The following is a 27,138-nucleotide window of genomic DNA, read 5'->3' as shown; positions in this document are numbered from 1 at the left end:
AAGGCCATGGTGGATGAAAGAAAAAGGCGAGTACGGAGTAAGGTGTAAGGAAAAAGTAAGGAGCACCAAAGGGAGGCAATGGGTGGGAAAGGAGATAAGGTGAGGGAGGAAAAAGGGAAGAGATGGGGGGTGGGTGGGAGGCATTACCTGAAGTTTGAGAAATCCATGTTCATGCCAACAGGTTGGCGGCTACCCAAATGGAATATAAGGTGTTGGTCCTCCAACCTATGTGTGGCCTCATCACAACAGTTGAGGAAGCCATGGATGGACATATCAGAATGGAATGGGAAGTGAAATTAAAATGGGTGGCCACTGGGAGATCCCGCTAGTTCTGGTGGATGCAGTGTAGATGCTCGGTTGAAGTGATCTCCCAATCTACGTTGGGTCTCACCAATATACAGGAGGCCACACCGGGAGCACAGGAGTGTATGACCCCAACAGACCTACAAGTGAGTGTTGCTTCACCTGGAAGTACTGTTTAGGGCCCTGAATGGTAGTGAGGGAGAAGGTGTAGGGGTAAGTGTAGCACTTGTTCCACTTGCAAGGATAAATGCCAGGAGGGAGATCAGCAGGGAGAGTTGAATGGACCAGGGAGTCATGTAGGAAGTGACACCTGTAGAAAGCTGAAAGTGGGTGTGGGGGGGGGGGGGCGGAAATATGTGCTTTGTGGTGGGATCCCGTTGGAGGTTGCAGGAGTTTTGGAGAATTATGTGCTGGATGCGGAGGCTGGTGGGATGGTTTGTGAAGACAAGAGAAACCCTATCCCTGGTAGGGTGACGGGAGGATGGGGTAAGAGCAGACATGCATGAAATGGAAGAGGTGTGATTGAGGGCAGTGTTGATGGTGGATGAAGGAAAGCCCATTTCTTTGAAAAAGGAGGTCCTGTTTGGCCAAAGTTCATACAGGGCAGAGCATCACAAAGACTAGAAAGTTCTGCCAAACACTGTTGTGCTCTCGCCTTCATTAAACTAAAGTTGAGTAAAATTTCAAGTCTTCCTAAATTCTAATTAGCAACTGGCCAAGGAGCATTTCAGGCATTTTTTGTTCTTCAAAAGGTTAAATATGCTTGACACGCCCCATAATTGTAATGGGGACTTTTAAAATTAGGCTATACTAAATTTATTTTTTTAATTAGTCTGCTAAAAATATAAAGCAACTTCGCCACTTAGTTTTGTCAGCACCAAAGTTCATTTGCTTAAGGGACAGAACTATAAAATTCAGGATGTATGGTATGGGTCCTATACTACATCAAATGTCCTTTGATTTGAAGACAGGTCTCTAAAATGTTAATGGTCTGACACAATTACTAGATCAGGTTTCCACCATTTTTCTAGACCTCTGTCAAGACCTAGAGAATGATTCCATCTGCACCAATATCAGCTCATCACCCAATTAAAGAATTTTGAATCCTGTGCACTTATGAAATGATACATGGGTATTTTGAAATTTATCAAGGGAATGTAAGCAAATTGTTAGGTCACTGCCTAGATTAAGAGCAATATCCAGACATATTGTACACTGTATGTTTTAACTACTATCCCATTTAATTATTTCTATGTTAATCAAAACACTAACTGCTAGTTAGTGTCTCAGGCAGAATCTATGGAGGGAAATGGGCAGTTGACATTTTGGGTTGAATTTCAACTGTCGATTTCCCTTTGTAGATGATGCCTGACCCGCTGAGTTCTTCCAGTAGTTTGTTTTTGCTTCATATACCAGAATCTGCAGTATTTTGTCTCCACTTCAATGTTAAGTTTTATTAACAAATTGAAGTACCTATTAGCTTTTAGACACAGTTTGTGCTTTTTTTGTGAACACACAAGATTATCATAAAAATAAACCACACATTACAACTTACTTTTGCTAAGTATTCCTTGATTGCAAGTAAGTATGTTCTGTTCCTGTCCAAATACTGTCCCTGGACCTTCACCGAGTCCACAACGATCCTGTGCCCAGGTTCGGCACATGGATCAAATCCAAATTCTAATCCTGCCACTTGAGGGAACCTTTAAAACACAAAACCTAAATTAAGTTTCAAATATTGAAGCAGACTTTATTAAGATACTTACTTAACTTTAGAATGTGAAATTTATTTGCTTCATGCAAATTTAATATTCAATGCATATATTCAACATTTACACTGAGCTGTTCTTGATGGACTAAAACAAGAACTCTACATGCATTCAGTTAGAATTGATTTAAAAATACTTGCATCCAATGCAGATTCTTTATACTTCCATTATTAAACTGTACATTTAAAAATGAAATAATGTAAGCAAATTTACAATTGCTATGTTCATTCATATTTTCTAGTCACATACTTTGTGCACTCTGTTGAGCTTCCATCCAATTCCCAATTACCCATCTAGGCTTCTTACACTGTTCCAACAATGGCCAAACTGCTCAGGAAACAGTAACACACACAAAGTAGTGGAGGAACTCAACAGGTCAGGCATCGTCTTTGGAAATGAATTATCTGTCGACGTTTCAGGCCGACACCCTTCATCAGGGCAAGAAAGGAAGGGGAAAGATGCCAGAATAAGAATCTGGGGGGAGGGAAAGGGTACAAGCTAGAAGGTGAAAGGTAAAGTAAGGTGGATGGGAAGGGTGGATGAAGTAGGAAGTTGGGAGGTGATTGGTGGAAGATACTTGATTTAACCTTTTTTCTCACCTCCATTCAAGGTTCCTAATAATCCTTCCACAGGAGGCAATACTTCCACCTGTGAATCTGTTGGGGTCGTCTACAGTATCCAGTGCTCCCAATGCAGATTCCTCTACAGTGGTGAGACCAGGCGTAAATTGGAGGACCACTTTATAGAGCACCTTCGCTGCATCCACAAAAAGTAGGATTTCCCAGTGGTCAACTATTTTAATTCTAATTCCTATTCACGCTCCAACATGTCAGTTCATTGCCTTCATGATGAGGCCCCTCACGGTGAAGAAAAACACCTCATATTCTGTCTAGGTAGCCTCCAACCTGATGGCATGAGCACTGATTTCTCCAACTTACAGTAATTATTCAGGTTCAGGTTCAGTTTATTGTCATTTAGAAACCACAAATGCAATGCAGTTAAAAAATGAGACAACATTCCCCCAGAATGACATCACAAAAATATGACAAAACAGACTACCAAAAAATCCACGTAATGTTTGGCAATCCCCAATCCAGAGTCCGGAGAGGCTGCTGCGTATTAATATTGTGCTACCGTCTAGCGCTTTCCCCAGAAAGGAGCTCCAAATCCACCACACAAAAAGACCAAAAACTAAAGCTACAAGGCCTGCACAAAACCACATAATTACAACATATAGTTACAACAGTGCAAACAATAGCATACCTGATTAAAAAAAACAGATTATGGGCACAGTAAAAATAGTCCAAGATGTTAAAGGACTGTAAGTTCAAAAGAAATCACCACAGTTTCCACAAGTCCCCAGGGTCCCGACAGACTCACTATCCCACACCTGCGGCAGAAGGGAGTACCCCCGCTATGGATTTCCACGGCGCCGCCCGACTCAGCCTCACAGACGCAGCACACACTGAAAGTGACCTGACCGCAGCGGACTCCAAGTCCGTCGAACCTCCAAGCCAACAACCATCCCCTCCGGCACAGCTTCTCCAAGCACCATCCTCTGCTGAGCGTATTAAGACGGCCCCGCCAATGGCCATCGGCAACGCGACCCCAAGGACTGGGGGCCTGTTCTTCCCAGCAGAGTCCCGAGTCCCGGACCTCACAGCAGCAGCAGCATAGAAGGTCTTCCTTGAATTTCCCTGTGTTCCTCCGTGCTCCCACGTCCGTTTTCAATCGATTATGATTGCACACAGCACCCCACCACAAATAACAGATAATCAGTTCCGGAGTGGCAACTGCAAGCTGCGTCGCGCCGCCATCTTGGATATAATTATTTTCCCCTTTCCTCTATGTCCTTCTTCAATTCCCCACTCTGGCCTCCTTGTTACCTCATTTTCTCACCTGCCTATTACCATTCCCTAGATACCTTTCTCTCATGGTCCATTCTCCCTCCTTAACAGATTCTTTCTTCTCCCGCCTTCTACCTATGCCACCTTTCACCTCCCAGCTTCTTTTCATATCCTCTCCCCTCTGGTTGGTGGCGTAGCGGCATCAGCACTGGACTTCGGGGCGAGAGGTCCTGAGTTCGAATCTAGCCGGATCCCATTAAGAGCTAGTGATCTCTTTAAAAAAAAACTCACCCGACAGAAGGCAATAGCAAACCACTGCAGTAACTTGCCTAGTACGCAATTTCCCAATACGTCAGAGCGCCGTGGAAGGAAATCGTCCGATACCCGGAAATAATTCCGGATGCGATATACCTACCTGGCTTCACCTAGCACCTTTCTGGTTTGTACTCCTTCCATCCCCCCACCTTCTTATTCTGGCATCTTCCTCCTTCCTTTCCATTCCTGATGAAGGGTCTCAACCTGCTGAATTCCTCTAGCATTTTGTGTGTGTTGTTCTGGATTTGCAGCATCTGCAGAACTTCTTGTGTTCAGGAAACAACATCTCATTTTCTATATGAGCATTTGGGACTCAATAATAAATTTAACAATTTCAGATAACAAACCTTCCTAATTCGTGTGAGTACTGACAATTTTTCCTATATGGTCATTGAACTATTCAATTAAGTCTATTTCATCTCTTTCCAACTGCCCAATTTGTTGGATATTTCCAGAATTCTTTATTATTTCATATTTCCCAAACTTTTCCAGCACTGCTGTATCTTGCATTTCACATTTCCAGCATCTCTCCCAGTCTCTTGTGTTCTCATTCATTCCCTCCTATTTACATTTCCTAGAGACAAGTAATTAACATGCTCTCAATCAACATCAATCTCATCAGTATTATTCAGTTTCTCTTAGTCTCCAGCCATCACAGTCTGTTTTATCCATTCAGTACTCTTCTCTAAAACTTAAAGCATCCTTGTTTTCTAATTTTTCTGATGTTGCTGCAAGGTCACCTAACTAATGTTAACTGTTTCTTTCTCTACAGGTGTTGAATGAACTGTCGAGCATTTCTAGCATTTTTCACTATATGCAGTATGTTAAAATAACCCAATTATCATTTAATGTCCTGCCAATAAGAAAGGCAATTGATGCACACTGAAACTAACCAGCTTAAAAACCTTGCAGCTTCCAGTCTGAAACATTACCACAACCTTGGGAACTCCAGAGAGAATTCATCTGACAAGTTGATTCATTGTAAAGTAGGTACTTACCCAAGCACAGCTACAAGCATTTATCAGGACTAAGAGGACCAATAAATGTGGACTGACCTTAAGAAATTTCACAAATACTCCAGTCAGTAACAATGAATTATTTGTCAGGTGCATGGTTTTATTAAGTGCCTATATAGCAAGCAAATCTGATAGGAAGTTGAAAATAATCCTGAAGATTCAATTTACTCATTTAATTTGATCAGCTATGTCGCAATTTCTGTAGCTATTTGAATGGGTCCAGGATATTGTGCATTATTCCACAATGTAAACCAGTCAAAAGCTATTATTTCTATAACTTCAACATTGCTCCTCATGATACGAATGATTATACCATGCCACCCATTGCCTAATTTCTTACTAGTCTCTTTGGGCATATTGGAATAAATTATAATGAACTACCTTGGTTCTTGCCTTTCTATTACCACTTTATCTTCTATATTCATCCATTTTTCACTCCTCTTTCTTTTGTGTTTGCTGCCCCTTGAAAACACCATCATTCTCAGTTCAAATGTTATTTGTATGTTTATCTTCCAGTACACCCTTTCCGCCATCTAATCTTGATCCTCATACCCTTCTGTACAAAATATGACTTCATTGTCTAGCCTTGGATGAAATGTAATTTTCAGAAACTAAATGTCAGGGTAACACCATAGATTTTGTAGTCTAGCCTTTTATCCTCCTTCCCCGTCAGAATTCAAACCAAAGTTAGGTTTCAAATAGAATCTTTCCCATAGGGTTCTATTTCAATTTATGTTCAATATCTATGGCTTGTCACTTCTAGACCTGATAATTCAATTTCTCTCTTGAACTTTTAATCTCTATTTTCCATAAAACAATCATTTAAAATTCAACCATCTAAAACTATTTTGCATAAATGACATTAAAATTATTTAAGTTTACAGAATTCCTACAAAGATTAAATTTGTAAATAAAAAAGACATTTATTCAGAATCATAGGAGAAAAGATTTTTCTGGGAAACAATAATGGCAAACAAAGGTTGTCCATTCTATTGCAGGGCCTTTAAATCCATTAACTGTAAAAGCTAAATATCGAATGTTGTGTATGATGGGTTCCCAATCTAATACCAACATCTTATGACACTCACAGGGTGAACTCCTGGAGCATATAGCACAGGAGGCCAGTCAGCCATTAAAACTATGAACTGGTCACTCTCCTTTAGTGCCCTCATAAACTTGCAAACATTTTCTTATCAAATACTGTATACATTCAATTCCCCTAAAAAAGTTGCTACTGAAAGCAGAGTCTTCCAGATATCAAACCCACTGTGGAAAACATTTTCATCTCAGCCCTTTTATTAATTACATAACAAAGCAGCAGTAAAAAGCTGTAAGTTAATGAATCAGTTTAAAGTGAACAAACAATGCTATGATGCTACTGGTTTGTTAAGAGAAATAGCAAATCCGGTTCACATGCATGCAGGTGGAATCTAAGTGAAAACCCCAAACTAAACCAAAATTTGGCTGATGGCAGGAATCAAAAGTTAACCAGTTTATGGTCAGTTTAAGTTGAAAAGTTGATGGCTCTTCTCAATTAAAATAACCCAAAATTCAGTACCCCTTTTTTATGATTTTGATTTGGATAAACAAAAGTTATGTTTAAAAAATATACAGATGATAGTGATCGTGTAATTGAATGTATTGTAGAATATGAAGGAAAAGCTGCTGACAGTGGAAAATCATCATTGTTATGGTCTGGTCAGCAGAAAATGGCAAGTGAATAAGCAGGTGTAAGATAATGCATATGGAGAGGGTAAACAAGACAAACAGACAATGAGAGTATGTTAAAAGGTGCAGAAGGAAGGGAGTGAATGTTCAGAGATTCCTGGAGCTAACAGGTTCAGAAAACGCACCAACATTCCCCCTTATTAGAATATGATAAAAGGGAGAATACACAAGAATTTACTGCAGTTGATTACTGCTGGTTACCCTGATGCACCATCAATAACACTCAGAGACGTGAGGCGAGATATAGGCTTTTATTGGCTGGAAGAAAGAACAAGCAGCAAGTGACCACCACACAACATCCTGGAGACATCCTGGGCTTTGCCTCCAATCGCCTTTATACCGGGGTCTGTGGGAAGAGCCACGGTCTGTGGGAGGAGCCAAAGGAGCAGTCAGCGGGGGGTGGGGGGGGGGTGTCCAGACAGGTATATGTAGTTCACCACTTACCCCAATACTGGTAGTACACAATTACACTGGAGAGGACATTGAAGAAAGAGATAGAAAGATTGCAGGTGTTGAAGAATGTGAACTAAATTGAGATAGTTTTCTTTGACATGAAGACATAATTGACTAGTAAATAATTATGAGAGGTCCAGAAAGATGACAGAGATGATGGTGGAATCAAATAACTGCATTTAGGAAACATTTAGAGTGACAAAGCATAAAAGGGTATAGTCCAATATGGGCAAATGAGATTAGTGCACATATGTAAAATGTTGACATGGATGTTTCTGTGCTACAAGATTTGATGAACACATACAAATCTTTGTTCTTCAGAAATCAACTATTTCAGTTTGAAATTATGCTATTAAGCAATTCTTTTCAGCGAGCTACAATCAACAGGAGAGGTCTTTTGTTGGTGAGTCCATGTGAGCTTTAAAATGAGCTCAGGGCCTTTTGGAACTTCTCAACAGACTGCAATTATTCCAATAAGTCATTTGTTGATGAGGCTATGCAAAGTTTAAAAAAAAGTTCTGGGACTTTCAGAATTTTTCAGCGGACTCCAATCATTGCAATCTTTTAGACACTCAGCAGAGCCAACAAAAAAGAACAAGGTGTAAGCAGAGCAATGATTATGTGAATGAGCCAGTGTTAAGTGTGGCTAGAAATTAAGCTTGAGGTGTCAGAGATATAACAAGAGTAGGCAGAATGGTATGTTCAGGCAGTGGAATGCTCTTCCTGTGAGATGTGGGATTTCAGAATACCTAGAAGTCTTTCTGATGACTACATCTGTAGGAAGTGCACTCAACTTCTGCTCTTGAGTGACAAGGTCAAGAAACTGGAGCTGGATGTTCTCTGGATCATCTAGGAGGCTGAAATCCTCATAGATGAAACTTTTACTGAGGTGGTCACACCCATGCAGATAGATAGATACCTTATCAATCCCAAAGGAAATTACAGTGTCACAGTAGCATTACAAGTGCACAAGTATAAATATTAGAAGAGAAATAGAAAGAATAAAAATAAGCTACCACAGTCTAACAGGAAGGGGTCATCACTTCACCAATTATAGGTTGATTTATTATAAAGCCTAATGGTCGAGAGTAAGAATGACCTTATATAGGACTCTTTGGAGCAGCAGAGCTGTCTTAGTCTATTACTAAAAGTGCTCCTCTGTTCAGCCAAGGTGGCATGTAGAAGATGAGAAACATTGTCCAGAATTGCCAGGATTTTCCGTAGGGTCATTTGTTCTAGTGTGTCCAGTATGGCTCCTCAAACAGAGCCAGCCTTTCAAATTAGTTTATTGAGCCTGTTGGCATCACTCATGGCAATGCCATTGCCCCAGCACATCGCCACATGGAAGATTGTACTGGCACAACAGACTGGTGGAACATGTGAAGGAGAGGCCTGCATAGTCCAAAGGATCTCAGTCTCTTCAGGGAGGTGACTCTGGCCCTTCTTGTACACAGCCTCTGTGTTGGTGCTCCACTCAAGTCTGCTATGTAGGTGCACCCCCAGGTACTTGTAGATCCTCACCACATCCATGTCCTAACCATCTATGGTAACAGGGAACAATGCAGGCTTAGTCATCCTAAAGTCCATCACCACCTCCTTTGTCTTACTAAGGTTGAGCTGCAGATGATTCAGCTTGCACCATTTGACTAAGTCCACCACCAAGGCTTTGTATTCATTCTCCCATCCTCCCTTTCTACGCCCAATTATTGCTGAGTCATCAGAGAAATTCTGAAGATGGTATGACTCAATGTTGTATCTAAAGTCCAAGGTATAGAGTAAACAGGAAGGGAGCCAATACAGTCCCCTGTGGGGCCCTACTGCTGCCTATAGCCATGTCTGACACACAGCTCTGAAGCTGTACAAACTGTGGTCTGCCAGTCAGGTAGTCCATTATCCAGGATACAATGGAAGTGCCAACCTGCTTTGAACAGAGCTAATCCCTCAGCAATGAGGGCTCTATGGTATTGAAGGCACCTGAGAAGTCAAAAAAAACATGATCCTCACAGCACTGCCCTGCTTATCCAAATGGGAGTAGGCTCTGTTCAGCAAATAGATGACAGCATAATTGACTCAAAATGTGCTTCTGGTAGGTAAACTGCAAGAGATCAAGGGCTGATCTGACCAGGGGTCAGGGGTGAGCCAGGACCAGCCTCTAGGTCTTCATAATGTGTGTGGTCAGGGCCACAGTAATCATTCAAAACTTTCAGTTGGCCTTCCTTCAGTACTGGGTTCAGACATGATGTTTTCCACACAGTCGGGACCTTTTAGAAGCTGAGACTCAGACTGAAAATGCACTGGAAACTTTCACACAGCTGCTCAGCACACTCCTTCAGGACCTTGGAGTTCACACCATCTGGTCCCGATGCTTTGCCATGTCTGAGTTTCCCCAGGGCCCTTCACACCTGCTCAGAGGTTAAGGTGAGTTCATGATGACTGGGGAGTTTATGGAACGTGGGGGCTGGGGGATGTGAATATTGAGACAATAGCAGTTGATATGTGGAGGCTTTAAAAAGTAGATGGGTGACTGCCAGGGGAGGTAAGGGGAGTAATCAGTCAGTGCAGGGTTCCTCTGTGGCTAATCCCCTCAGCAACAACTACACACCTTTGGTAAAGGACGATCTATCAAGGCACAACAGCGGCAGTCAGGCCAATGGCAATGTGGCCACCTCTGATGTCTAGCAGGGAAAAGTCAAGTCAAGCAGAATGATAATGATAGGTGACTTGATAGTTAGGGGACAGACAGCAGATGCTGTGAAAATCCAAGTAAATGACATCCACTGCCTCCTTTGTCCACCTTGCTTTTTATTTTCTTGAAGAACTCTCTAAGAATTATTTTATCATTAGTCTCCAAGTATACTGAAACCTCATCCTTACTAATAGACTCCCAACATCTTCTCAACCACTGAGGTTAGACTACCTAGGCTATAATTTCCTTTCTTTTACCTTCCTCCCTTCTTAAAAAGTGGAGTGACATTTGCAATTTTCCAGTCCTCCAGGACCATGCCAGAATCAAGTGATTCTTGAAAGATCATGACCAATGCAAAAGTTATCTTTTCAGCAACCTCTCTCAGGACTCTGAGATGTAGTCCATTTAGTCTAGGTGACTTAACCACCTTAAGACCTTTGAATCTGTCCAGAACTTTTTCCTTTGTAGTAGTAATGGAACTAGTGTAATAGCAATAGCAATGTCAGAAGTGGGGATGTTCACAAATGACTGCACAAGGTTCTGCACCATTCGTAACTCCTCAGACAGTGAAGCAGTTAATACTCAAATGCAGCAGGACCTGGACAATATCCACGCTTGGGCTGACAAGTGGCAAGTACCATTCGAGCTACGCAAGTGCCAAGCAATGACCCATCTCCAACAAGAGAGGCTCTAGCCATCGTCCCTAGATATTCAGAGGCTTCACCATCACTGAATCCCCTACTATCAACTTTCTGGTGGTTACCATTGACAGGAAATTGAACTGGTCTAGCCATATAAACATTGTGGCTACCGGAGCAGGTCAAAGGCTTGGAATCCTGAGACGTGTAACTCACTCCCTGACTCCCCAAAGCCTGTCCACCATCTACGAGGCTCAGGTCAGGAGTGTAATGGTGTACTCGCCACTCATATGGATGACTGCAGTTCTATCAACACTCAAGAAGCTTGACACTATCAGCACAAGGCAGCCTACTTGATTGGTACCCCTTCTACAGCATCCAATCCCTCCACTATCAATGAACAATTGAAGCAGTGTGTACTGTCTACAAGGTGCACTACAACAACACACCAAAGTTCCTATGGCAGCATCTTCCAGACCCACAATGACTACTAACTAGATAGAGAAGAACAGCAGGGACCTGGGAATATCACCACTTGGAAATTTCTCACCAAGTCACTCACCATCCTGACTTGGAAACATATTGCTATTCTTTCTTTGTCACTGGGTCAAAATCATGGAATTACCTCCCTAACAGGTGGGCGTACCTATACCTCAGGGACCGTAGCGGATCAAGAAGGCAGCTCATCACCACTGTCTCAAGGACAACTAGGGATGGGCAATAATGCTAGTTTAGCTGACGACGCCCACATCCCATAAAAAATAAGTTTTTAAAAACTCACTCCTGTTCCTTGACACTCACAGACTTCTGGCATATTTCAACATTGATCGTCACATGAAAAATAAAACATGCCACTCTTACAATATAAGACACAGATCCAATTAAGAGATAACTATCACATCTCAGATTAAAATCTAATGCAATTTACAAGATTCACAACTTATTAAAAATACCATAGCAGGTTAATAAAGCCATAAAATGTGCATAATGCAGTCCATTTCTCAAAAGCAGTAAAGTTATGTGAAGTTTATAGTGTGATGGATATTGACTGTCCTGGGCAAGGGGGCCTTGTTTCATGCCAAACTCAGCTTTCAAAACATGGCAGCTGTGTGCTTCTGGAGATCTAAATGTTGTTTTTGAATAAGTTAAACTTCCAACCAATATTCTTTGTTTAGCTTCTGGCCATAAATGGAGGCAAGTCTTCAGTTACTAATGTACATTGCAAGCAGCAAAAGAGAGCTTTGCAAACAAGCACTGTCTATAGTAGACTTAAAGGATTATACTATCTATCTAACTGCACAAGAGGTGCAGTATAAGACAACAAGTCATTTAATTTGGACTAGATAAAGCTAAATAAACTCTTCTCAGGCTTCCATAAGATGATGGGTTTCGATGACAAACTGCTATATTCATCAGTGATGATGCCTGGGCATGTCTAATCCAGTGTTATTTATAGCCACATTGTCTATCCCTCCTAATTGGTTAGTCCTCATCCAATCAGGTTTCTGCTGTCCCATCTTGTTTACAATGGAATTCCAGTTCTTATCTAGAGTGAGACTTCCGTCTTTATTAAAATTCTTTTCCTCTAATTTTATTTCAATGGGTTCCTTCACCAGACCATCCCAAAAGTCACTGGCATGCCACAGTAGTTTTGTGCCATCAAAGTCAATCCTATGGTCATTGCGAATGCAATGCTCTACCACCACCGGTTTCTCTGGGTAACCCAAACAGATATACCTCCTGTACTCCTTGATGCAGGTTTCCACTGTGCATTCCATCTGGCCAATATAAGCTGCTCTGCATTTACAAGGAATCCTGTAAACACCAGCTGTCCTGAATCACAAGTCATCTTTGACCCACATAAGCCGTGATTTGAGCTTTGTTATGAGTTTATGGATCGTATTAATTAAGTATTTCTTCAGGATCCTGGCGATATTTCCAGAAACCGTGTAAATATAGGCAAGACAGGTGGTAGTGATGGGTTCCTCCTCGTTGTTAGGGTTCGGGCTTTTTCTGTTGGCCTTTTCCAGGGTCCGATTGATTTCCTTCACCTTGTCGCCATTCTGTAAAAATGTTATGCATAATTGTACTTCCTCTATAAGGGAAACTACTACGAACAAACAAACGGAAAGGCCCTTGTCAATGGCTATTGCCAATTTCTACATGGAGGACTTTGAGGAGAGGGTATTGAGTTCATCGCCCTTACATCCCAAATGCTTCTTCAGACACATTGATGACAGCTTCAGAGTGTGGCCTCATGGACTCCAGGCACTCCAACAGTTCCATGACCATCTTGAACAGCATATATCCAAACATTCAGTTTATGAAGGAAATGAAGAAGAATGGTTGCATCTTGCTCCTGACATGCTAACACGACAGAAACAGGACAGTAGCCATCGGAAATGGCATCAATCAGAAGCCCACTCACATGGATTTGTAGCTCAACAATATCAGCCACCATCATGCCCTCCAAAGTTGAGTGGTTCTTTCTATTTTGATTAACCATGCAAAAACTATTTTAGATCCAGAGACTCCATGAGGAAATAAAATGATTACACATGACATACCTATAGAATGGCTACAAGGTGAAAGAAGCCTGTACCGGCTGGAAGCCCACTAAGAGTTTATTCGTCATATATGCCAGAAAAACACTAGATCCTTTTTAGATAAAACTGGCTAAGTTTATTTATTTATTTATTTATTTATTTATTCATTTATTCAGATGCTGCGTGGAATAGCAACCCCTAATTTAACGCTAGCCTAATCATGGGGCAATTTAAAATGACTGATTAACTTACCACTTTGGACAACGGGTGGAAACCAGAGTATCGGAAGGAAACCCACACAGTCATGGGGAGAATGTACAAACTCCTTAAGATAGGAGTGTGAAGTGAACGGAGGTTGCTGGTACTATAAAGAGGTGTGCTAACCACTATGTTACCATACCACCTAGTCAGCCTTTAGTTCAAGGAAATTTTATTTATTTACTTCTTATCATGTAAGTTTTTGGTGGTGATTTGTGAATTCTGTAAGGATTAATTTCTGTTACCTGAACTGCCATTCACCAACATTCGCGTAAATTTATGGGACAGTGGAACATGAGTTCCTGCATAACCTGAATATTGCTGGTGATTCACATAAAGTTTGCAATTTCACTTGGTAACATAATCATAAAAAATACTTTGAATGGCCTCTTCTGCTTCCAACTCTCTTTACACTACAGCAGTGCAAATTTTACTAGGAGAAGGCTACAACAATATTCAGTTTCACTGCATAATTACAATCTTGGTCAAGGCACGATGACTACATCAAATTCTAACATGCATGTTATAACAAAGTGTAGCCAGCATCAACAGGATGTCTTAGTTAGTGAAAATGACAAGATGAGACATGACTGTAAATCATGTAAGCAATTTTATCAGGCAAAGTACCTGCCTTCTGTTAATTGAGATTATTACAGTCAACCTCAAAGATATAAAAGGGAAAAATAACACTGGAGCATTGGAAAGAAAATCGGCTTTTTTCAAATTCAGTATTTTGTGAATACCATATAACAATACAAACAATACAAACTACATTTTCAATAAATATTCATTTTTTTTATTCAGAACTATCCATTTGATGTTTTAAACACTACTTAAAAACATGCATCAACGCTTTACACCTTTGTTTTTCCTGAATCTTACTTTATAGTATGATTGGGGAACTCAAAGTCTCAATTACCAAAAGTTTGAATTAAAAACTCATTGGTCTACTGAGTACAACTATCCAAAGAATGAAAATTAAGGTAGCATTCAATTAATTTCCCAAATTAGAATTAGAATCAGATTTAATATCACCCATATCTATTGTAAAATTTACAGTCGACATTTCGGGCTGAGACCCTTCAGCCGGCTTTTCCATAGGTGCTGCCTGGCCTGCTGAGTTTCTCCAGAATTTTGTATGTTTTGCTTAGATATCCAGCATCTGCAGATTTTCTCGTTTGTGTTGTAAAATTTATTGTTTTGCAGCAGAAATATATTGCAATACTTAACAAAAAAACTATAAATTACAACAAGAAATTTGTATAAAAATTAAGAGCAAAAAAAAATAGTATTCATGGGTTCATGGTTGATTCAGAAATCTGATGAAGGGGAAGGAGCTGTTCCTGAAATGTTGAGTGTCTGTCTCCAAGCTTCTGTATTTCCTCCTTGATCGTAGCAATGAAGAGAGACAATGTCCTGGGTGATGAAGGTCCTCAATAATGGACGCCACCTTCTTGAGGCATCACCTTTTGTAGATGCCACTGATGCTAGTGCTTACGACTGAGCTGGCTGAGTTTACAACAGGCAGTTGTAAACAGACAGGTTTTTTTTCCGATCCTGTACAGTAGCTCCTCTATACTAGGCTGTGATGCAACCAGTTAGAAAGCATTCCACGGTCACCTGTAAAAATTTGCAAGTCTTTGGTGACATAGCAAATCTCCTCAAACTCTTCATTAAATATAGCCACCGTCATACCTTATTTGTATAGTAATTGCAGACAATATGTTAGCCCAGGATAAACCTTCAGAGATGTTGACACCCAGGATCTTGAAACTGCTTACCCTTTCCACTGCTAATCCCTTGATGAGGACTTCCCCTTCTTGAAGTCCACAATCAAATACTTGGTCTTATTGATGTTGAGTGCAAGGTTGTTGTTGTGTCACTGTTCAACCAGCTGATCTACCTCGCCCCGTACGCCTTGTCACCATCTGAAATTCTGCCAACAATAGTTGTGTCATCAGCAAATTTATAGATGGCACTTGAGCTGGAAGTAGAGGGAGTACAGCAGAGGGCTAAGCATGCAATCTTGATGTACGCTAGTTGATTGTCAGCAAGGAGGTAATATTATTATTTCCAAACCACATTGACCGGTCTACCAGTGAGGAAGTTAAGGATCCAGTTGTGGAGAGAGGCCCAGGTTATGGAGCTTGTTAATTAGAACTGAGGGTATGATTGTGTTGAACGCTGAGCTGTAATCAGTAAATAGCAGCCTGACATAGGAATTGCTATTGTCCAGGTAATCCAAGACCAGATGAAGAGCCAGTGAGATTGTATCCACTATAGACCTATTGTGGCAATAGAGAAATTGCAGTGGATCCAAGTCCTTGCTTAAGCACCAGTTGATTCTGGCCTTTACCAACCTGTCAAAATACCATCATAGTAGATGTGAGAGCTGCTGGATGATAGCCATTGAGGCAATTCACCCTGCTCTTCTTGGGCATTGGTATGATTGTTACCCTTTGGAAGGAGGTGGCAACCTCCGACTGCAGCAGTGAGAGACTGAAGATGTCATTGAAAATTCATGCCAGTTGGTTGGCACAGGTCTTCAGAGCCCCACCAGGTACATCATCTGAGCCTGGTGCCTTGCGTGGGTTGACCCTCTTGAAAGATATTCTGACGTCAGCCTCTGAGACAGATGACAAGGTCGCCAGATGTTGCAGGGATATGAATAAGCGTAGGTTTACTCTCCTTCACAAAGTGTGCATAAAAGACATTGAGCTTATCTGGAAGTGAAGCATCACAGCCATTCATGATGTTAGTGCGATAAGAAACCTTGACGAGCATGATCTGGACCCAGATGCTGGAGTATCCGAGGCCAGGCTCGAGATATGGTATAAAGCTGGAATGAGAACTCAAGCAAAAACAAAACGCTGGATGATACCTTCAGTTAGGCTTACAATTGAGCACTGAACCTCAGTTCAGATGCTCTTTAACTGCTCAATACTTGGCGCTCAAAACATGATTGCCAATTGGTGGAGCAAACACCAGGAAATCTGCAGATGCTGGAAATTCAAACAACACACAAAATGCTGGTGGAACACAGCAGACCAGGCAGCATCTATAAGGAGAAGCACTGTCGATTGCCCTCATGATAGGGTTCCCCTTGTGCTCACCTACCACCCCAACAGCCTCCAGGTCCAACGTATAATTCTCAGTAACTTCCACCACCTCCAACGGGATCCCACTACCAAGCACATCTTTTGCTCCCCCCTTCTTTCTGCTTTCCGCAGGGATTGCTCCCTACATGACTCCCTTGTCCAATCATTCCCCCCCACATCCCTTCCCACTGATCTTCCTCCTGGCACTTATCCTTGTAAGTGGAACAAGTGCTACACCTGCCCTTACACTTCCTTCCTCACCACCATTCATTGTCCCAGACAGTCCTTCCATGTGAGGTGACACTTCACCTGTGAGTCAGCTGGTGTGGTATACTGCGTCCAGTGCTCTTGGTGTGGCCTTTTATATATTGGTGAGACCCGACGCAGACTGGGAAACCATTTCGCTGAACACCTACGCTCGGTCCGCCAGAGAAAGCAGGATCTCTCAGTGGCCACACATTTTAATTCCACGTCTCATTCCCATTCTGATATGTCTATCCATGGCCTCCTCTACTATCAAATTGAATCCAAACTCAGGTTGGAGGAACAACACCTTATATACCGGGTAGGTAGCCTCCAACCTGATGGCATGAACATTGACTTCTCTAACTTCTGTTAACGCCCCTCCTCCCCTTCTTACCCCATCCCTGACATATTCAGTCTTTTTTTCTCTCTCTCTCTGCCCATCACTCTGCTGTTCTCCATCTCCCTCTGGTGCTCCCCCTTCCCCCTTTCTTTCTCCCGAGGCCTCCTGTCCCATGGTCCTTTCCCTTCTCCAGCTCTGTATCACTTTCGCCTATCGCCTTTCCAGCTCTCAGTTTCATCCCACCCCCTCCGGTCTTCTCCTATCATTTTGCATTTTCCCCTCCCCCCACTACTTTCAAATCTCTTACTATCTTTCCTTTCAATTAGTCCTGACGAAGGGTCTCGGCCCAAAACATCGACAGTGCTTCTCCTTACAGATGCTGCCTGGCCTGCTGTATTCCACCAGCATTTTGTGTGTGTTGCCAATTGGCGGGACGGTCCTGAACCCTTAAAGGAGTCACACCAGCTATCCATATTCTGGAGACCTAAAGCATCTAAACATTGGAAGCTGGCATGGTTAGGTGCCCATCGTAACAGGACCCCCTCTCCTGCAGCCAATTCCTGATGGCCCTGGCTGCTCAGAGACGATGATAGTAATCATGGATGAGAGCCGGCTCCAAGAAATACCTTTCAGGAAGCCAGCGCCATTCCTCAGGTCTGAGTCCCTCACAGTCCACAAGAAACTGTCAAACATCCAGAACAGTTCGTAAATCCTTTTACAGTGAAACAAAACTGGGTGGCTGTGGAGCTGATGGTGGTGTGGCTAAAGGGATGGTACTCACAGGTTTCAACTTGGAAATATGGAAAGTGGGATTGATTTTAAAGGTCTTAGGAAGTTGCAAAGTGTAAGCCACCGGGTTTACTTTTTAAGAACCTTGAAGGGTCCAATGAACCTGGGTGCCAATTTCCTAGACTCCACCTGGAGGCAAATCCTGAGTCAACAGCCAGATCCATTGCCCAGGCTACAAAACCGGTCCCTGTCTTCCCTCGTGGTTAGCCTTTATTTCAACCTTCTGGATAGAGGCTAACAAAATCTCTCTTTTCCATTTCTCCTTGCAGCGTCAGACAAGATCGTCAGCCACAGGAACCCCAACCTTGGCCTTCTTCTCAGTTAATATTGGCACAGAATACCCAAATCGGCATTCGAAAGGGTCATCCTATGCACCAAACGTTGTAAAGTGTTGTGGGCAAGCTCTGCCCACATCAAATAGTCACTACACTTGTGCAGTCTTTCAGAGGCCACACATCTTAGGGTACTTTCTATATCTTGGTTCATCCATTCCAACTGGCAATTGAACTGTGGGTGAAACCCAGAGGAAGGACTCGCTATTGCCCCAAATGGCTTGCAAAATGTCCTCCAGAAACGTGATGCGAATTGTGGACTGTGATCCATGACTATGTCCAGTGGAAAACCATGGATTCTGAAGGACATCTCCACCTCAGATAACAGCCTTTTTAAATTGATCAACAATTACCATGATGATGGTGTTTCCCCTTGAAAGTGGAAGACCTGTGACGAAGTCCATGGAGATGTGAGCCCATGTCCAGTCCAAAACAGGTAGAGGATGGAGAAACCCTTGAGGTTGGATATGGGGCTCCTCGTTCTGGGCACACACCTTGTATGCCTGCATGTATTATTGAACTTCTTTCACCATTTTGGGCCACCAATACCTCCTCTTGATGAACCTGAAGGTCCTAGCAATCTGTGAGTGAACAGTCATTCTTGATGAATGTCCCCACTGGAGTACCTGTGACCTGACAAAGTGTGGGACAAGCAGTCAACCAGGAAGACCATCCTTGTGCCTGATCCTTGCAAACAAGTTCACCTACTCCCCAAAGGATCGGCATTATCACCTTAGCTTGGGACAAAATTGTGGCAAGTTGCTCCTCTCTTTCAGGTTCATCGAACCGACGAGAGGTGGCATCTTGTTTTAAATTATTTGACCCAGGTCGACAGGTCAGGACAAAGTTAAAATGGTTGAATAAAGAGACAACCTGGCCTACCTGGAATTTAGTCTCTTGGCCTTCCAAATATAAGCCATGTTCTTGTGGTCTGTAAAGCCAATGATGCCATTCCTCCAATGCCAGTTTAATATCTCCCGATTCCCTGTGTTGTATTTTCTCTCTACAGGGAATAGCTGCCTGGAGAAGTAAGCACATGGGTGCAGTTTACTGTTGAAGGTGACCGTTGAGTCATTACTGCACTCATTCTGATGTCTGAGGCATCCACCTCCACGATGAAGGAAAGGTCAGAGTTAGGGGAAATCAAGATGGGAGCTGATGTGAACTGCTATTTAAGTACTGCAAAAGCAACCTCCATTTTGGTAGCCCAGATAAAGGGGCCTGTGGATTTCTCAGTTAGAGCCATTGGTAGAGCTGCCACTGTGCTGAAGTTCCCGATGAGCTTCCGATAAAAGTTAGCAAACCCCAGGAATCATGGACTTGTTTGAACCTGGATGGTTGTGGCCAATCTCTGACTGCCTACATCTTCATAGGGTCCACCTCAAGGTTGTCATTGGAGATGATGAAACCCAAAAATGAGATGGTTGTCACGTGAAATTTGGACTTCTCCAATTTAGCATAAAGTCCATGGTCTAGAAGCCTCTGTAGAATGTCCCTGACGTGAGCAATGTGCTCCTCCATGGACTTCAAGAAGATTCCATTATCATCCAAGTAAACTAAGGCATATTTATGGAGGGTATCCCAGAGCATGTTGTTTATAAATATCTGAAGAACTTCTGGAACATTCGCAAGGCTGAAGGGCATAACCAGGTACTCATAGAGCATCGTCGGTGTACTGAATGCAGTCATCCACTTGTTGCCTTCACTTATACAGACCAGATTGTATGCACTCCACAGGTCTAGGTTAATGAATACTCTTGCCCCTTGGAGAATCTCAAAGGCAGTATTTATGAGTAGAAACAGGTAATGATTCTTGACCGTTATGCAGTCTAATCCTCCATGTGAATGTGAAACGCTTAACATAAAAAAGACTAAGGAGCTGGTGGTGAACCTGCGGAGGGCTAAGGCACCGGTGACCCATTTCCATCCAAGGGGTCAGTGTGGACATGGTGGAGGATTACAAATACCTGGGGATACGAATTGACAATAAACTGGACTGGTCAAAGAACACTGAAGCTGTCTACAAGAAGGTCAGAGCCGTCTCTACTTCCTGAGGAGACTGAGATCCTTTAACATCTGCCGGACGATGCTGAGGATGTTCTACGAGTCTGTGGTAGCCAGTGCTATCATGTTTGCTGTTGTGTGCTGGGGCAGCAGGCTGAGGGTAGCAGACAGCAACAGAATCAACAAACTCATTTGTAAGGCCAGTGATGTTGTGGGGGTGGAACTGGACTCTCTGACGGTGGTGTCTGAAAAGAAGATGCTGTCCAAGTTGCATGCTATCTTGGACAATGTCTCCCATCCATTCAATAATGCACTGGTTAGGCACAGGAGTACATTCAGCCAGAGACTCATTCCACCGAGATGCAACACTGAGCATCATAGGAAGTCATTCCTGCCTGTGGCCATCAAACTTTACAACTCCTCCCTCAGAGTGTCAGACACCCTGAGCCAACAGGCTGGTCCTGGACTTATTTCCACTTGGCATAATTTACTTATTATTATTTAATTATTTATGGTTTTATATTGCTATATTGCTATATTGCTATATTTTATATTGCTATATTTTGGTTGGTGCGGCTGTAACAAAAACCAATTTCCCTCGGGATCAATAAAGTATATCTGTCTGTCTGTTATAATCAGTACATGGCTGCAGGCTTCCATCCTTCTTCTGTGTGAAGAAGCCTGCGCCAGCTGTGAGGTGGAGGGCTGGATGAATCCCATAGCAAGAATTTACTTTACATATTCTTCCTCTGCACTTCTCTCTGGACCTAAGAGCACGTATAATCAACAAAAGGTCTAGTACCAGGCAGAAGATCTATAGCACAGTTGTAGGGGTAGTGTAGTGGAAGAGTCCAGGTCTTTCCCTTGCTATGAAGGAACTTTAACTGGCCTGGGTGTTGCAAGTTCTTCTGAGACCTCCTTCAAGGATGTCTCCTGGGGCTTCTTAGGTGGCAGGAGTGATTCAACTGACCTCCCAGTCTCCTCCTTAGGTCCACTAGATTCTTGTCATATCCTCAGGCAACAGTACAAAGTGTTACTGATGGTCCTTATGGGAACGGGCTCCAAGGGTCTACATTTAGGAGTCCTCTCTTGGGCTTCAGATTACCTCGAGCTGAATACTGAATCCTTGTTGGTCATTGGTCTTGTGAGAATCTGGGGGAGGGGGAGAGATTGTGGAACACCATGCCGCAAATATACCCTTACAATAACTGGACCAAGCAATGATTCTTATCTCCCTTCAGTCCAAGGATGGGTTTATGCTGGGACAGCCAAATGTGCCCAAGGATCAGGGGTGTAAGTGGTGAGTCAATAATGTAGAAACTGATGTTTTCCATGTGATCCATTATCCTCATCTACAAAACCGCAGTCTGTTACTGGATCTGCCCGAAACCTAGCAAGAGGCCATCCAAGACAGTCGTGGACAAGGACTGGCTCAACTCTCACAACGATACCTCAATGGGCAGTTCCTAAGTCCAGAAAATTACCTGCTGCCCCAGAGTCCACAAAAGCCTTCACCTAGTTCCAGTTCTTACCTCAGGTGAATTCCATCTTCAGTAATCCATGGGATAGGGAGTTGTGGCTGCTACCATCATAGTCCTCCTGACAATGGACAGTCTTAGCAGTTCTTCAGGCGGCTACAGCTTTGGATTTTCAGCACACAGGAAACTTGCTTCCCCACACTAATAGCAGCAGCCTTGATTCTGACAGCAGGAATTCTCACTGGCAGAGAGCCTTGTGTAACCGATCTGCATGGGCTAGCCAACACCTCGGGCTAGCTCTCTTGGTCTTTGTAATGTATTCCCTCTTAAGCTCTGCCAGACTGTTGTCAAGGCAGATGGACTGGTCGATAAAGACCTCCAAGTCCATAAGACCATAAGATATAAGAGAAGTAGGGCATTTAGCCCACAGAGTCTGCTTCGCCATTCAATCATGGGCTGATCCAATTCTTCCAGTCATTCACACTCCACTGCATTCTCCCCATAACTTTTGATGCCCTGGCTAATCAAGAGCCTATTTATATCTGCCTTAAATGCACCCAATGACTTGGCCTCCACAGCCGCTTGTGGTAACAAATTCCACGGGTTTACCACCCTCTCACTAAAGTAATTTCTCTGCATCTCTGTTCTAAATGGATGTCCTTCAATCCTGAAATCATGGCCTCTTTTCCTAGACTCTCCTACCATAGGAAATAACTTTACCATATCTATTCGATTAACATTTGGAATGCTTCTATGAGATCCCACCTTATTCTCCTGAACTCCAGGGAATATAGCCCAAGAGCTGCCAGACATTCCTCATATGGTAACGCTCTCATTCCTGGAATCATTCTCGTGGATCTTCTCTGAACCCTCTCCAATGTCAGTATATCCTTTCTAAACTAAGGAGCCCAAAACTGCACACAATACTCCAAGTGTGGTCTCACAAGTGCCTTATAAAGCCTCAACATAACATCCCTGCTCTTATATTCTATACCACTAGAAACGAATGCCAACATTGCATCCACCTTCTTCACCACCAACTCAAACTGGAAATTAACCTTTAGGGTATCCTGCACAAGGACTCCCAAGTCCCTTTGCATCTCTGCATTTTGAATTCTCTCCCCATCTAAATAATGATCTGTCCATTTATTTCTTCCAAAGTGCATGACACTACACTTTCCAACATTGTATTTCATTTGCCACATCTTTGCCCATTCCCCTAAATTATCTAAGTCTCTCTGCAGGCTCAACATTACCTGGTCCTGCACCTATCTTTGTATCATCAGCAAATTTAGCCACAAATCCATTAATCCCATAGTCCAAATCACTGACATACATCGTATAAAGCAGCAGTCCCAACACTGACCCCTGTGGAACTCCAATGGTAACCGCAGCCAGACAGAATAGGATCCCTTTATTCCCACTCTCTGTTTTCTGCCAATCGGCCAATGCTCCACCCATGCTAGTAACTCCCCTGTAATTCCATGGGCTCTTGCTAAGAAGCCTCGTGTGCGGCACCTTGTCAAAGGCCTTCTGAAAATCCAAGTATGCCACATCTACTACATCTCCTTTGTCAACCCTGCTTGTAATTTCCTCAAAAAATTGCAGTAAGTTAGTGGCAGGATTTTCCTTTCAGGAAACCATGCTGGCTTTGGCCTGTTGGCTACAAGTCCCCTTTTGGCTCTCCCTAACCGTGGGCATCATTTAGTTTGTCCTGGAGTCCTTGGCAGTAAAGAGTGGCCAAGGCTTCCCAGCTCCAACTGCTCTCGTGTCAAAGTTCGGAAATCAATAGCATAACCGGCCACTGACCGACTTCCCAGATGCAGCTACATCAGACCATTTGAGGCTCTGTTTGTACCAGCAGGATGGTAAAATACCTTTCTCAAGGTGGCCATGAACTCTTCCGAAACTGCACCAATCTCTGATCTTCGTTCCCAATGCACAGTGCCCCAGGCAAGTGCTCTCCCAGTCAGGAGAGAGATCATAAAGGCCACTTTTCCATGCTCCGAAGAGCATTGAGTGAGGAAGCCACGGCAGAACCAGGGTCTCCATCAAAGCTCTCCAGGGTCAGAAGATATACTAGCTCAGCAAGAGCGACCGATAGCCTCACCCAAGCGATAGCTAGTATATGGTGGCCTGAAGGTCGTGTAGCTCCAGGTTCTGTCTGGAAATCCTTTTGTTGTGGCTGGTCACAGCGGCCGAGACTCTGCTACCCCATTGGATCCATGTTGGCTCAATCGTACTGTGATGAGAGACCTTGATAAGGATGGTTTAGACCCAAGTGCTGTTGTATCAGAGTCTGGACTCGAGACATGGTATAAAGCTGAAACAAGAACTGAGCAAAAACAAAACGCTAGACAATATCTCTGGTTAGGCTTATGATTGAGCGCCAAACCTCAGTTCAGGTGCTCTTTAAGTACTTAATTCTTGGCGACAATTAGCAGGACAGTCCTGAACTCTTTCAGGGGCCACACCAGCTATCTATATTTTAGAGTTAGAGTGTGTAAACGCAGGAATCTGGTGTGGTTGGGTGTATGTCATAACAGTTACTTTTTACTTTGTAGGAATTAATGGCCCACAAACCCAATCAGAATTGATATGCATCTGATATTTTTTATCTCTAACCTCAATCAGAATTGTTCTTTTATCCTTTATATAGGTCGTACCTGGATTTCTTGTATATTTCTGGCTCACTGGTCTTAAATGCCACAGATCTAGCCCTAAAAAGACGGTGTTTGGTCTGGGTATACTCTCAAAGGCACACATTCATCCACATAGATCTTAATGAAATCAGTGGCAATGTAGTGTATTCATTCAGATTCTAAGATGAGTCCCTGAATATTGTCCAGTCTATCAAGTTAAAGCAGTCTTGTTGGCACTTCTCCACCTCTATTGGCCATACCTTCTTGGTCCTCACAACTGGTGCTGCAGTCTTTAGTCTCAACCTATATGCCAGGAATAGAAGTACTGTCAAGTGATTAGACTTTCCCAAGTATGGATGTATGATTGGACGATAAGCATCCTTGATGGAAGTGTAACAGTGGTTGTGTGCTGGCTCCTCTGGTTCCACAGGTGTTAAGTTGACAGTAGTTGTTCAGAGACTTCTTCAAGGTGACCTAGTTGAAATACCCCAAAATGATAGGGAAGGCATCAAGGTTCAATGCTTCATGCCTGCTAATCACAGTGCCTAGCTCCTCTAGTGCTTGCCTGACATTGGTTTGAAGTGAAATATAGACTGCTACCTATATGATGGCTGAAAATCCCTCGACAGATAACATAGATGACATTTGACCTCTAGATGTTTCAGGTCATATGAGCAGGACTAAGACAGAATCTCAACATCTGTGCACCATGATAAGTTAATCATAAAGCATACTCCACCTTCTTTACCTTTAAACCACTGAGCAGTCCTGTCTTTGCAGAAAATGGTGAAGGCATCAGGCTACAGCACTGCATCAGAAATTGCGGGCATGAGCCACATTTCCTTGAAGCAAAGTACACAGCAGTCCCTGATTTCTCCCTGGTACTACAATCTTACTCTGTGGTCTTCAAGTTTATTTTTCAGAGACGGTACGTTCACCAACAGGATAGTTAGGAGTGCAGTATAAGGTCTAGGCATTTCAAACACACCTGTAAACAAGTGTGACTTCTGCACTTCTATTTTCCACGAGTCTGGAGTACTCCAATATCTGTCGATATCATTTAATTTGAACATCAATAGAGTTTTTTAAACATCGTAAAATAATGTTGCTTACTGAAGTACCCATGACTGTGACTGTGGATTTCAGCTATGGAGTCCTAAACATTGGAGCTGCATGCCAAGAGTTGCCCACTTATTGATGCCTCTTTATTCATGATTCGAAGTTCAAGATTAAAGATTGTTTAATGCTGCTAAATGTAATTTCCTGTACACGTGCTACTTGGGGTCTGATGCACCACAAAAAAAAGATAAAGAACACAATAATAATAATAATATAAAAACACAGTAAATATAAATACATTAGATTGCTTATGTACATAGATAGATTGTATGTCCATAAAGTGACACTAGGCATAGGGGTGTCTGTACACAAGGTAACTGACAGGAGATAATAAAGTAGTGGTTATTATGATGTGGAGGGGTGAGTTAGTGAGTGGAGGTGTTGATTAGCCTTACTGCTTGGGAAAAGTAACTGCTTTTGAATTTGATGGTCCTGGTGTGGATGGTACGTTGCCTCCTCTCTGATATGAGTGGGACAAACAGTCCAGCTATTTAACAATTAAACTTAAGGGGATTTCTTAATCAAGTTCAAGTTTATTGTCATTCAACAGTATATATGTATACCCCCAAACGAAACAATGATCCTCCAGAACAAGGTGCACAAATTACTCACATGCAACACATAAAATTATTACAAATAAACTACAAATAATCATGTTGCAATATGAATTATTTCTAGTTTTATTTCTTCACAATGTTTTGCATCATTTTGCTAAATAGAGTCATATGTCATAATCTGGTAAATCACCTCAAAAATAAAAAGTCCAGAAATAATTACCTTCCATCAAGTTCTGGATACATGCTCACCCCATTTTCTAATGCTTCCAATAATTGTTCAGCCGTCACCTGAACAACCAGGAGTGGATCCACAATAGGCAAAACCATCAGAAGATCATGCATGGTGAAATCACCTGGTGGGTGTAAACGATCTGAGCGCAAAGTACCTAGAAATTCAAAAATATTGATTATTTTTATAGATTTGATCAGTATTATCTTACAGAGCCCATATGATTCATTTACTTTTAATTATTGTGCATTTATTTCCTTGATTTGTTTGGAATCTATTTCTGATAATCAGGAGTCAATTCAATCTTTTTTTATTACTGAGAAGTCTGCAGGAACAAAGAGCCATAGGAATGCGTGCTCACAGCTTCTTTTGAACTCTTAAATTCAAAGGGCATTTGCTGTGCTTTACTTTATTAGCCAAGAAAAGAATGTAAGAATGGTGAACAACAATACCTAGATAATGTACATGAACTTCTGGTCACATTAAAAAGAAATCTGATTGCATTGGTGATGGTACAGACATTTAAGGTTTTGTCAGGATCTTGAAAATTTTATCAATAAAGAAAGATCGGATTGGCTTGGTTGTTTCATTTGGAACAGGATAGGCCAGAAATAGATGAATCTAATTCATCTGCCTAAAAATATGAAGGATCTGTTTCCTCTAGCAGAAGAGGCGAAAACCCAGAGGCAGAGTGATAGATTTAAAATAATTGGTAGAAGGATTGAAGAGGTCTGGGAAAAAATGT

At 42.4% G+C, this 27,138-nt stretch overlaps 1 protein-coding gene across 1 annotated transcript in view; it reads right to left on the bottom strand.

The window, feature by feature from the left end:
• The window catches only part of LOC132404484 (NAD 5'-nucleotidase-like), a 63,499-nt gene that overhangs the window by 22,271 nt on the left and 14,090 nt on the right, over nucleotides 1–27,138 (bottom strand). The window contains exons 5-6 of the mRNA XM_059988640.1: nucleotides 26,385–26,550; nucleotides 1,859–2,006 (exon numbers count right to left, since the gene is read on the bottom strand). Of these exons, the coding sequence (XP_059844623.1) occupies nucleotides 1,859–2,006; nucleotides 26,385–26,550 (314 nt within the window). The remainder of the gene's footprint in view (nucleotides 1–1,858; nucleotides 2,007–26,384; nucleotides 26,551–27,138) is intronic.

The sequence above is a fragment of the Hypanus sabinus genome, chromosome 14 (assembly GCF_030144855.1).
Source record: "Hypanus sabinus isolate sHypSab1 chromosome 14, sHypSab1.hap1, whole genome shotgun sequence".
In the NCBI taxonomy this organism is placed as follows: Eukaryota; Metazoa; Chordata; class Chondrichthyes; order Myliobatiformes; family Dasyatidae; genus Hypanus; species Hypanus sabinus.
The sequence above is the reverse complement of the archived record's forward strand: the minus strand, read 5'-3'. Positions and strand labels throughout refer to the sequence as shown.